At 35.7% G+C, this 13,606-nt stretch overlaps 1 protein-coding gene across 1 annotated transcript; it reads right to left on the bottom strand.

Moving 5' to 3' along the window:
- Positions 1 to 6,020: 6,020 nt before the first annotated feature.
- LOC120138076 (U-box domain-containing protein 30-like) lies at positions 6,021 to 8,556 on the bottom strand. The gene has a single exon (XM_039153677.1). It carries the CDS (start codon positions 7,881 to 7,883, stop codon positions 6,528 to 6,530), a length of 1,356 nt encoding a protein of 451 aa, XP_039009608.1. The 5' UTR covers positions 7,884 to 8,556; the 3' UTR covers positions 6,021 to 6,527.
- Between the last annotated feature and the right edge of the window lie 5,050 nt (positions 8,557 to 13,606).

Genomic DNA, 13,606 nt, shown 5'->3' with positions numbered 1-13,606 from the left:
TCTCTTATAACTTGCAGCGAAGTGAAGCCACAGGCCGGAGTCCGTTTGAGCTTGCGACCGGACAACAACCGCTCACGCCGCACACATTGACAATGCCACTTGACGAGGGTAAGAGTCCCGGGGCCGCCAAGATGGCTAAGTCATGGGAGGAGAACGCCGACATCGCCCGCGCCTGTTTGGAGAAAGCACGAAAGAAGATGAAGAAATGGGCGGACGAGAAGAGGCGACATCGAGAGTTCTCCGTTGGAGACTTAGTCTTTGTGAAGCTTTTGCCACAACAATTCAAAGCCCTCCGAAGCGTTCACAAAGGACTAATACGGAGATACGAGGGACCATTCCAAGTACTTGCCAAGGTGGGAAAAGTGTCTTATCGCTTAGACTTGCCAAGTACACTTAAGATTCATCCGGTCTTCCATGTAAGTATGCTCAAGCCATATCATGCCGACAAGGAAGACCCAAGCCGAGGGTATTCGCATCGAGCACCTCCCGTAGTAACCAAGTCTTATGACAAAGAGGTGGAAACGGTGCTCACAAGCAGGACGGTCCGCAAGAGAGGAGTCCCACCGCGTACCGAGTATTTAATCAAGTGGAAAGGCTTACCAGAGTCCGAGGCAACATGGGAACTAGCTGAAGACTTGTGGCAGTTCGAAGAACATCTCAAAGCGTACGAGGCGACGAGGACGACGCCAGAATAGGTGGGGGGAGAATGTCACGAAATTGGGCCTTTTCCCCACACTTTGGGCTATTTTGGCTATGTTGGGCCACATTTGGTCTTGGAGGTTGATAGAATAGTGTAGATTATTCTAGAACACTCAAGACTTGTACATATTCTAGAAGCATTCTAGAGTCTTCCATGTTAGGTAGGAAATAATGGAGAATTCTAGAGAATCTCTCCCTACCGTAGGATCAAATCAATCTCCACCGTCCATTGAGGAGGTGGGATGCTATAAATAGGTGTAGAATCCTCATTTGTAAATCATCCAAGAGTTGTAAGCATTCAAGCATTCAACAAGCTTTCTCTCTAAGTTCTTTCCTTTCTTCTTTGTTTCCTTGCCAATCCTTTCTCTAGCACGAGTTCGAGTGAGGCTGACTTAGCTATCGCAAGGGGCGAAAAGGAGCTAAGGCCGCACGAGGCTTATTGAGCAATTAAGTTCGTGACACTATGCTCATTCTGTTGTGTCTCTCCAAGAACGTCAAGATGCCTCCTTTATGGACAAGAGCATATTCTTTATTCCACTCTCACTAAAGTATTTTTCAATTATCTCTCCAACGTATGATCAAAAGAATGAAGATACCTACGTTATATTAAGTATATATGTTATACATCCAAATACCTAATTTGTGGTTAACCTTTGCTTTTTTTCAGTGGGACAATTAATGAATAATTAGGGTTAACTAACCTAAATAATTTCCACTTAAGGTCCTTTGGCTAAATCAGGCATGCTAAGTAGATATGCCTTTTAAGATAAACACCTAGATATACTAATTCAGATAAACTAAATACATATTTTAATATATTAGATTAATTAAGTTAATTTTAAAATTATAATTATATTTGAATCAAATATTATTTTAATAACTATAAATAGAATCAAATATTACAAAGAAATTTCATACTAAAATATATTTGAATTATAAACAACAGTTTTACATTATTATATATATATGAGTTAACTATCAACAACTAATTGGTCTAGTGGGATGAGTCACTAGATCTCTTAAGTAAGATCAAAAGTTTGAATCTTGAGATTGCGAATATAATAAATTGGATTGGAAGGGTTGCTTTTATCCCTACAGTACTCGATCCGGATTGATCAATCAATAGATTGAATACCGGTGGTTATACTAAAAAAAATACAAGAGTTAACTACCAAAGTCTTAAAAGAATATATTATTTGAATTGAGATTTAATCTAATAAATCTTAGGTCTAGATCTGATTCACTGTTCATTCTTTGCGATCTCGGGTTAAAAAATTAATAAATAAAAGTTGTTTATTGGGAAATAATTAAAACTAAAATAATTTGAAAATAAATCGCAACCTAGTTGTTCGTACAACCTTTGAATTTCTGTAATTGGATAAAGCATTAGTATTATTTTTATTCGACGTTGGAATTTGATTTTTCCCGTGATAGAGGAAAACTTGGGAATCATAGGTATCAAACAAATCGTACGAGATTAAAAGTTTTGTTTTGCTTCTTCATACACAGTAGCTGTTGTAAGATGAATGTGTTTGTTGAAATGAATATTCTTCCGTCGTGCTAGAAAATAAAAAGAACCGACCAACACAAGTGGATGAACCCTTTGGACAACATTAATTCTCACGACCAACTCAAATGCTTATTCGAGGCTGCGCTGCAATGCGGTACCGTGGGCGGTGCCTCAACTTTTTTTTTTCTTAACACAAACTCAAACTACTCTTCAAGAAAAGCTCCAAAATAAAGCCGTATTGGTAAGAATAATCATTTTAGTTCTAAAAGATATACTAATTTTTTTTAAATGATCTTTTAAGTTCGACGATATTTTATAAAAGTAAACGAATTTAATAAAAAAATTTAGAGAATAATATGAATTTTGTTTTGGCTTAATCCGCCTAATAAAGAAAGAAATTAAGAAAAAAAAATAGAGATTTGAGATGGGTGCGGAGGAAAAATTATTAGATGAATCCGGTTCACCACATCATCCGTAGTCTCAAACAATAAGGTTCATTCACATCATTTTTTTCTATACACGTAAAAAAAGAGTGGTAGTTATTTGAAAGTTACCTTGAGATGAATATATTCTATTGGTTGGGACCACGGATGACGTGGTAAACCGGGTCCATCAAATAATTTCTCGATGCGAAGGGGTCGTAGACTTTCATATCATCTCTAGAGTTTTTGTGTTTGTACAACTATAAATATGTATCAAAGATTTGTATATTTATAATCAAGTATTGTGATACGTTTAGGGATTGCTATGCACTCGTCATTTTTTATAACAATTTAATCCTTTCAAATCGAACCACTTGATCTTATAAGTTGAGATGACTAACCTGAAATTTAACTATTAGTGGTGTGAATGGGCGATGCTATATGGCCATTTGATTAGGAAAGTTTCAGAACTCGTGCAAAGACCAAATATAATTTTATTTTATTTTATTTTATTGTATAAAAGGGAAAAGAAAAAGAAAGCAAAATTTAAGTTGGCTTATACATACACACTATGTTATTCACAAAAAGGATTAGAGGTTTATGCACTTATGAAAATAAATTTTTTTTTGGATAAGTAAAGTTTATTCATCCAAAAGAAGCAGCAAAGCTGCTACGGGAAGCGTTTACAAACAACTAAAGCATACCCCAATTTAGGCACAACCACCTATTTACAGTATCAGATCTATTAATGTGACCCCCATACATCCTAGCTCTAACCACCTCACGTAAATTATTTACAATTGAATCAGCAGAACGTATCACTCCTCTAAAACTCCTAAGATTACGTTCCTCCCAAGTAAAATAAACAAAACCGGTCCAAACGAGTTTGAGAATATGGACTACAAGGGATCTCCCTTTAAAGTGCAAGACCATCCAGCGAATCTCATCATCCCAACAGCCCAGCAACTGATGCAGCAGTTCACAAGTATGCAGAACAGTTCTCCATATCTCGCGCACAAAGAAGCACTCAAGGAAGAGATGATTACGAGATTCACGACCAGCCCCACATAGCACACACACATCGTTTTCAACCGCAATTCCAAACCTGATTAGTCGGTCTTTGGTATGCAATCTATCAAGCAGAGACATCCAAGCAACAAGGGAAAACTTAGGAACGTGAGCGGGAAACCAGATGAGCCTATGCCATGCAACCTTTTCTCTTCTGCTATGGATGCTATCCCAAATCTGCCTGCCCTTGATTTGAGATAAGTTAGCCCCAGGATTGAAAAGGTTACTAGCCTCGTCCCTCAGTTTAATTAACTTGTTCAAAATCCAGCTGAAATGTGTCTTGCTAACAACAATCCAATAGTCTGTTGACTTAAAGCAATAAAACAAATTGATATTGTCCTTGTATTAATTTTTTTCTTAACATGGTCTTTCAACTCATAAAATAAATTCAATGTAGATTTTTAACCAATTTTTTATGTTGTTGATCGTTAGGATGTTAATTTGACAGTTTATGATGCTAATGCGATGGTTCATGGTGCTTATGTAGCAATACATCTGTCATGTTGGAGTTATCAATTTAGTCTATCTATCATATTATCCGTCATGTTATCAACTACCGTAGACTGTCACGTCAACATCATAAACTGTCACGCCAGCATCATAAACTGTCATATCAATATCGCTATATTCAATAACGAAAAACATTACTTAAAATATCATATTTGATTTATTTTCTCGAGGGCTACTTTGATTGTCGAGCTTTGGACGTCTGATGCATTTTTGTCTATGTTATTCTATGTTGGCTTCTCGAGATTTTACGAACGCTGAGCTGTGCGAAGATCATTTAAGGGGGTTTCCGCTACAAAACAAAAATCGTGAACCAGAGTAGGCCTTTTCGTAGCAGCAGCATTGCCGCCGGAAAAGAGTGCACTGTTTCATATATTGTCCAATCTATTCATGTCATGCATAAATTCAACTCTTCAACGCCTTTTTTTCAATCATGTTTGTTCTTTTTCCAATTCTTTCGATCTAAATAAGACGGTAAAATGGAACTCCTCACTGCATAGTGTTTCGGTTAATGGACTATTTTTAGGGTAAATTACGTATTTAGTATCTAAATTATTAATTTTAAGCCGTTTTAGTATCTAAACTTTTAATTTTTTTTCAAAAACATACTTAAATTTAGTTTTTTATTTCATTCTAATACCTCGTTCAAAATTTAGCATTAACTTCTGGAAAAAAAATGAAAGTTTAGGTATTAACATAGACTAAAATTAATAGTTTAGGTACTAAACGCGTTAAGTTTTTAACGGTTGGATACTAAAATGAAACAAAAACTAAACGCCATGTATGATTTTAAAAAATTAAAAGTTTAAGTATTAAAACATATCAAAACTGATAGTTTATGTACTAAATGATTAGTTTACACTATAATCACAATTTTTTTCTGCGAAAGGGTCCAACCTGTTCGTTGGATAGACTGCGCTAACAAGTAATGTCCAACAATGCAAGCATGGCGGCGACTGTGATGCTTTGGAAATACAAAGGAAGCTTAAGCCAGCTTTCCACCACCAAAGCCTCGTTCAGATTTATACAAAGACATCTTATTATAACGTCACAATGACATGTCATATCTGTTTTATTCATTATTTATCGTAATCGTTTGGTAATTTCAAATGTATGATCGTTCGCTATCCGGAATGAATGCATCTTCTAATGATGGTGCTACCAACGGCCCCACAGGCAACAAATGTGGATTGGCTCACCAAGACACATGAACATTACCTCTTTTTCGAGTTATGATATCACTTATTATAGTATTGATCAAACATTTACTATTGTTTCGAGTTTTTAACAGTTATTCAAAGATGCCATGGCCAATGGCCTTAGTTGCAGAGCTTTCTTTACAAGGCAATAAAGAAAGGGAATGGGGAATCTTTCCCTTGCTTTCTTCATCTTGGAGGTAAAATGAAATCATAGAAATATTGATTTTTTAGCCAAAAAAATGGACAAATAAATGCATGTAAAGATTTAAAAAAAACACTGTAATCCAACTTTTTTTACTGATTCCAAATAGGAAAATTATTGAGGAATGGAGCACTGAAACATTTCACAACAGTGATTGAAAGAGAGGTGACAATGGGTGTTGTCCTCAATTTCTCCCACAAAGGAAGATGCAGACTTACAAAATATGGACCCCACCCCCACAAATAGCAACAGTTCGATGCATGTGTAAAAGTTACTATAACACTTCTCTTTTTATAATTATATGTATTTGATTTATTAATAGTCACATACACCACAATTTTTACATAAATAGCTTTTCAAATAAATTAAAGAAATGGTTTCTTTCATTGTTCACATTGAATGGACGTTTGATATCCATAGGAACTGCAATACCTCTACAAATGTTTGGAGCTAAAAATGCAAAAGTTCCGCCAAAACCCAGACAGGAAAAATTGGTCAAGGCCCCTACCCTAGGAACAACTTGGGAGAAATAAGGGCCCCCCAAGACCAAGGAGCAAAGCAATTATTTATCTATTACAATTGTGATTGCAAGCTCCAAAGTCTTGCACAAATAGTTATATTCTATCCAACAACATACCCCACCTATAATAATCCATGCCACATGAAACAATTTTGTTCACATCATTTATCCTTTCAGGGTTTTATTTAGAGAACTTGATATGATCCCATTGCTGCATGAAATGTGTGTTTTTTCCTTATCCACATATGAGTGTTCTTTTATGAAAAGTTGAATCAAATTGCTGGAATTGAAGTGCTTAATATGTACAGGAGAGCTAATTCATACCTCAAAGCCCATATCTCATATGTATGATCCTTCTTGGAAGGTTTCAAGAACCAATTATGGCAGACCCTTTAACTTGTCACTGGATTGTCCTTGTGAGCTTGCACTTTGAGATAAAGATGGTGTCTGTATAATTTAGGCTACATAACTTCAAGAGCTCCGAAGACTTTTGCTTCAACACGGGATTGCAACCGCTCTGAATCACAAGCAGCAGCTTTGCTGCTAAACCGGCTTCCACCGCAACTGAGGAGCATTCTTGAGGGGCAAGTTCACACACACCCCACAGAATTGACAATGCATATTGTGTACAGCTTTCTGAAACTCTCATCAAAAGCTTCACCATATTTGGAATTGTGTTTCCGCAATCCTTCAATGCTGCTTTGCCTCCCGGCAGAGACGATAATGTGTCCAATATGAAAAGGGCTAATTCCAAGCAATCAGGCTCCAAAGCAGGCAACAATTCAACCAATTGAGGAATGGCTCCAATACTCACAATCAAACTCGTGACTTGTTTATGTAAGCATATGGATCTAAGCAAGCTAAGTCCAGACAAGATTCCACTCGAGTGCCTCTTATCTTTCACTAATCGCATTAGACCGAGCAATAGCCGATGGCTAGAGATGCTCTCAGAGCGAAATTCTTTCTCCTCCATTAGTTTCTCTATCAATCGCGTGCAATTGATCTTTGTCTCCACTGACCCTTCATTAAGCATATCTACCATCAATGAAATCTTTGTTGGCAGCATCAAATTGGTTTTGGACTCTGAATCAAGCTCCAAATTGACAAGGATGGCAATTGCTTCAGAACCAACGGCATGGGACGTAAATGGACCTAACAAGGATGAGATTAGAGAAACTCCACCTTCATCAACCACCGTTTTCATTGCAATAGCATGCACAGCCACAACTTGCCTCAGCTCCTTCAAGGCTTGAATCCTGGCTTGACCCTTGGCCTTCTTCAATGTCTGAATAAGCTCACTTACCCTCCCTTGTACATCCTCGGATTTCTTCTTCATGAGCGAATACTTCTGCGAAAACCAAGTGTAAATCAAATGGTAAAGGGTTCTATTTGGAGTAATAGAATCATCCCAAAGCTCCTGCATTGTAGTGGGACAAGTATAGTGCCCCAAATTGAACCATTTGAGAATGTTGGACCTCTCATAGGTTTGGCCAGTGCAAAGAGTAATAGGGTCTTGCATTGGCTCAAGAGAGATTGGACAAATAAACACAGAAGGAATCTCAGGTAAATCAAGCTCTTCAATCATTTTCTTTAGATCCAATTTCTCACCACCACCAGCACCAATGATTCCACCACCACCACCACCCAAAACCCCATCTCTAACAGCAGTATCCAGATCTAGAACTTGCCCATCACCACTACCATCAAATCCAGCAACAACAACACCATCCCTCTTTGAGGGTTGAAACATAGGCATCTTTGAACCCACCCCCTTTTTCCTCCAAAAAAAAAAAGCAACACAGATTCTCAAGGAACCAAAAAGAAAAGTTTTTTTAAACCCCTCCACCACTAACCCCAAACAAGCTCTAAATTCACTTCACTGACAAGCACCCTTCAACCCACATTACAAAAAAAGAGTGAAACTTGGTGTCTTTCCACTCAATTCTTCTCTCATTGAAAAATATAAAGCAATAAAAAAAATATCCTTTTTTCTTCTTCTTCCCCCCCAACAAGCTCACACATATGCATCTCACCACCACGCTCCTTCCCCTTTACTTTATTCTGATCTCTTTTCTATGGTCAAAAGTTCCTCATTTTACAATCATCATAATGACAATAAATCACTAATAAACACACAATAATCAAGCTCCAATCTTTCACTTTTCTACAAGCTTCAGGAAAGAGAAAAACTGTTTGCCGGGTATCAATCAACAAGCCCCCGAAACAGTAAAAATAAGTAAGGCAGAGTAAAAAAGAAAGATACTACTAAAGGAACCAGTCAAAGATCAACAGTTAAAAGCAGTACAAAAGCTAATCAATTAGCCCTTTTCCCTCTAAACCCAACCAAAAATGGTACAGAAATTTAGGGGAAAATGAAATGAAAAAACACTCAGATAGCAAAACATGAAGAAAAAATTTCACTATTTGGTGAGATTTATTAAGGAAACGAGTTACTACCAAAAGGATGCCTAACAGAAAATAGAGAGAAAAATAAGAGAGAGAGAGAACATAGAAAAGCCATGTCCTGCAAACTGCGAAGGCTTCCCTAATGCTCTTCTTTTGGAGCAGTCGTTTTCTGGTTAAAAAAAACTAAATTAAAAGAAAACTTCACGAATTTTTTTTAAAATTCTTTTACCAGAGTGAAACAAAAACATGAAATTTACCGAGATACCGGATGTAACCGGTAAATAAGCTACCGGACCCGCACACCACACGTACAGTCATATTTGTTTTTTGCCGTAATCTCCCTGCTTTTACTTTTAAGTACATTTAATTTAACAGTTCATGAGGATATTAATTACAAAAAGTTAATTTCCATTTATGTTCCTTATAAATTTTTTTCCATTTTTCAATCAAATTCTACTAATTGCAAAAACAGGAGAATGGGTACAAATCTTCTAATGTTTGTTCTTTTAGCTAAAAAGAATCTATTTCATCCACAAATGTTATGTGGTCAAAATCTAATTTCAGAATTAGCAGTAATCCAAATAAAAGAAAATAAGATATTTTAACCAATAATACACTGTTTTACAGAAATAAATACTATTTATTTCCATTTGAATTGTTAAAAGAAAATTAAGAATTGAGCTTTTATTTAAATAGAACAATGAAATGAGGCGATTTCCCCTATATATCACCGTTTAACAATATATTTTTTGATTAAGCATCGTTCAGACTATATTTCCCGATATAACACCCTTTGCAGAAAGGCGCACTTTCTATAACACATTTTACGCTGATTTGGTATCACGTGGGTGTGGACATCCATTTTTGTCCGGGTCTACAAAATATTTTATTATATTATATTTATTTATTATTATTATTATTATTATTATTATTATTTTATTTTATTATTTGTGTAGGCCCCACACTCAATAACCCTGATTCAGTGAGATTCAGAAAATAAATCAACGTATTTGAGTCCTGTTGAAACACTAAAACCAACGTATTTGAGTCATTGAAACACTAAAACCGAAGCATTTTGAGTCTAAGTAAGACTCTAAATCTGAGCTAAAAATAGGTTTCTTTAGACTATAAATAAACTCAAGCATTAAGAGGAAATGACGGAGAGAAAAACGTGGAACCAAAATCAGAGGAAGGGGCAACGATTTGAAAAAACTGATGGAAGAAAAGGACAAAAAATAAGCGTGGAGAATCCAAAGCCAGTATCTAAAAGCACGAGGAGTGGCAGAGCATTTTCATTGCAAATCCAGTTTCTCTACACGCAAAACATGAGAGATGTAACAACTTTTGACTTATTCTTTTTATTTCATTTTTTATTTATTTACTTTATATATATTTTATATTTTCTCCTAATTTTAATATTTTTTATTTCTTTTTACATTTATATATATATATATATATATAATATATATATATATATATATATATTTCATTTTTCATTAATATTATTATATTAATATTTTTTTATTATTCTTTTCTCATGTTTATTTTTATTTTTACAATCCAATACTTTTGACTTTTTAGGGATACTTTCAATCGATCAAAGATAATTAATTCGAATTGAATTTTTAAATTTCAATTTAAATTTTGATTTTCGTGATTAAGACAACCGATAAATTAATTGGTACCGAAAGGGCGGTTCAAGGGTGCTAATCCTTCTTTAACCGTAACCGAATCCCGAACCTGACACGATTCTGGTACAACGCAGATCAGGTAAGATGGTGTCCAACCCACCTAAATTTGTTTTAAAGTGGTCGGTGGCGACTTTAACCATTTAATCCAAGTTGAAGCCCAATTCGGGGCCTAACCGAAAGACGGTTCCGACAGCTTGGCGACTCTGCTGGGGACAGGTAAGTGAGTCAAGCCGAAATTAATTTCAGGTTGTCTTTTTTAGCGAAAATTACAATTTTAAATTTTAATGTATTTATTCGATTCTTATTATTTATCTTTAATTATTTTTTCAAATAAATAGTTGTACTAACGTTTTTTTAATGATTTCAGATTTTTCAAAATTGTCATCTCTAGCTCTATACCCGAGCTCCGAACCCTTTTAAGTGGGGGCGAAAGCTACGCCTTCGTGGGAATTTATTCTCCGTATGGGCCTAGCAAGTAACCTTCGAGATTCATATACCTTATATCTTCGTGTGAATTTATTCTCCGTATGGGCATAAGGGAATGTATCCTCTCGAGTTTAACTTAGTCCACATAAGCTTGTGATGGGCTTAGGACTAAGGGTCTGGCAAGCCCAAGGGGACACCAGCAAATAGAACTCGAGTACCTTTTTTAGAACCTAAACCGGGAAAGTACAGGGAATTAGAGCTCACCCTAAAACCTCATTCCAAACCCTAGGCTGTTTTATTTTCTGCCTTACTTTCTGTTCAAAGCATGCAAACTAGACAAATATGCGATTAGGATTTGTTTAAAATTAGCATGCGTGATAGAGATCATGTCCGGGTAGGAATTAAAGCTTGTGGGGTAAACATTATGTGGGATAAGACTTTTATTTTTCATGATTATTTTTTATTATTTTCACCTCACTAACTCTTTTCATTTTTATTTTATTTTATTTTCATCACTTGCATCATTTAAAAGAGGTGTTGATCCACTAAAAATGTGTTTGTTAAACATGAATAATCTGCATTAATAGGCAAAGGGATTGTAATACAAGAGATGAAAATACAGAGGACAGTCTATAAGGCGACTATGTGTCGCATTCAATCCAGAAGACGTGGTGCCCACAATTGAAGAGTGTATCACTCTCTTGCATTATAAAGGACTCGGAATGAACCAGGTCTACATCAAGCACAATGAAAGTCTATCTTTGAAGAACTGACTGGATGAGGTTGCAGGGGCAAGATGAAGGGAATCCCTTCAAAGACAACAATGGTAAAACGATAGATGAAATTGGAGACCCTTGCTGACGAATTCAAGAAACAGACAAATTAACTTCACATAGTTCCTATCAATTGAGGGCTCCAATGATGTATTCGTTGGGAACAAGTTTAACAAAAGATAAATGCCAGAGATGCAGTCATTCGAGACTTCTTGGGCCAATACAAAAAGCAAATCAACATTTGTACGGTTCATCCAGAGAAGCCAGAGTGGTTCGACAGGTTATTCAATCGGTGACAGACGAAGACAAAATACTAGTCAACATGTCAGAAGCTGTCAGGATATTTTTGTCTCTTAAAAGATAAAACACTTTTGCCTTCAATAAGGATTATTTCTAATAACAGACACATTTTTTGATCAATGCCTCGAACATTACATGCATCATGCATTCATGCATATTTTGCATTATTTTTCTTTTTTATTACATTCACTTACCTTATAAAAAATGTGAACATTTTGATTCTATTCTCAGGACCTACAAAGAGCTTTACCAGCAACTTCTTGACACCCATGTAGTGTCACCATACTTAGTGGAAACCATGAAGTCCCCATACCCCAAGTGGTATGACGAGAATGCTCATTGTGAATATCACGGCGGTGTCCCAGGGCACACAATTGAGAATTGTTACGCATTCAATAGAGTCGTGCAGAAGATGCGTAACCAGAACATGATCGACTTCAACAACTTGGGGGCATCCAAGTGAGGAAGATCATTTCATCATTTGAGGCATTCTGTTTGAATTTGTTTTTCATTTTTTTTCTCAAGTTTTTGTAAGGACTTTTAAATAAATTTATGCCACTTTAAAGACGTTAAGCAATGAATCACAATTGCAAACTTAAAATTCTTTGAATATCATCTGAATTAAGAAACTCTGTAAATGGTTCAAAGTTACAGATCTTTGACGAAGTAACATGATTTAAAACAAGGAATTTGACTATACCCAGAATATACACTCAAACATCGTATCATGCTCTTACAATTAACCAATATAACTTTTCTCTTTCATAAGGTGTGGACAACAAGGGGCATCCTTTTGCATATGACATTATTATACTTTTTATTTAAGACGTTCAGTGATGATAATGATCTTCACAGATGGAATAGTCGAGTAAGTGAATCTAGTTTAGGTCAGTTCCTTGAAAATTGAACTCTAAAGATGAAATTTTTGACTTTCAACAAACACCTAGACTATAACAGGTTCTTCTTGACAATCTTAAGAAATTAAATCCGTAAAGCTGAGTTATTCCACTAAGGTAATTGGTTACAGAGGAAACTCGAAAACCCTGGCTTTATGAATAGATTGCATTCAAACCATGACATTGCTCGGACACTTGGCAATTCGATGTTTGCTCCACTGCTTTTGTCAGGCCAAAGACTTTGTGATGAGATGAACCCTTCAGTTAAACCTGATAAAAGTGATTATAATGTTAAGTTGTCCCTCTAAAGCAATTGGTTAAACGCCCCGGCTTTATGGATTTAGCTAGCCAGACAATGGTAAATTAAATCAAATTTATCTAAGCAAGAAATTTTCAGTAATGATGGACTAAGGGAGTTAAGGAACACCTGTTATAGTCAAATTCACACGAGCACTCAAGAATTTCATTTTTAGACCGATATTTTTGCACTACCTTAGTTAGAGGAACTTACAAAACTTGAACAGATGGAAGATTTCAGAGGACCAAAATAAAAGGTATAGTAATTGATCATGCTAGTTGCTTCATTTTGTCCGCACCCAATTAAAATGCCAAACCAAAAAACATGTTGCGATATTTCAAAAAATGACATTTTGGGTGACCGAAACCTTAGAAATTTAGCCAACCTAAAGTCAATTTATCCATTTGAACATTTGTTAAAGAGCTGTAACTCTGAAAGCGTTAAAAGAGCTATTGATTCCTTTGATATTCTTTGAACTCACGTTTATAATTTGATTCATTTACAATATTTTACAGAATTTTTATCTTTTTCCCTCTTAAAACAAGGAAATGAGGAAAACATTTTCAAACAGGACAGTCTTAAATATGAAAGGTTTGTAAAGTCAAAGCTCGAGAAACAAATGGGGCACGATCGATTCCATAGACCAGATTGACAGGCAAAGCACGAGACTCTAATCCAAGAGATAAAAC

This window comes from Hibiscus syriacus, unplaced genomic scaffold, assembly GCF_006381635.1.
Source record: "Hibiscus syriacus cultivar Baekdansim isolate YM2019G1 unplaced genomic scaffold, ASM638163v2 tig00110678_pilon, whole genome shotgun sequence".
NCBI classification, from domain to species: Eukaryota; Viridiplantae; Streptophyta; class Magnoliopsida; order Malvales; family Malvaceae; genus Hibiscus; species Hibiscus syriacus.
The sequence above is the reverse complement of the archived record's forward strand: the minus strand, read 5'-3'. Positions and strand labels throughout refer to the sequence as shown.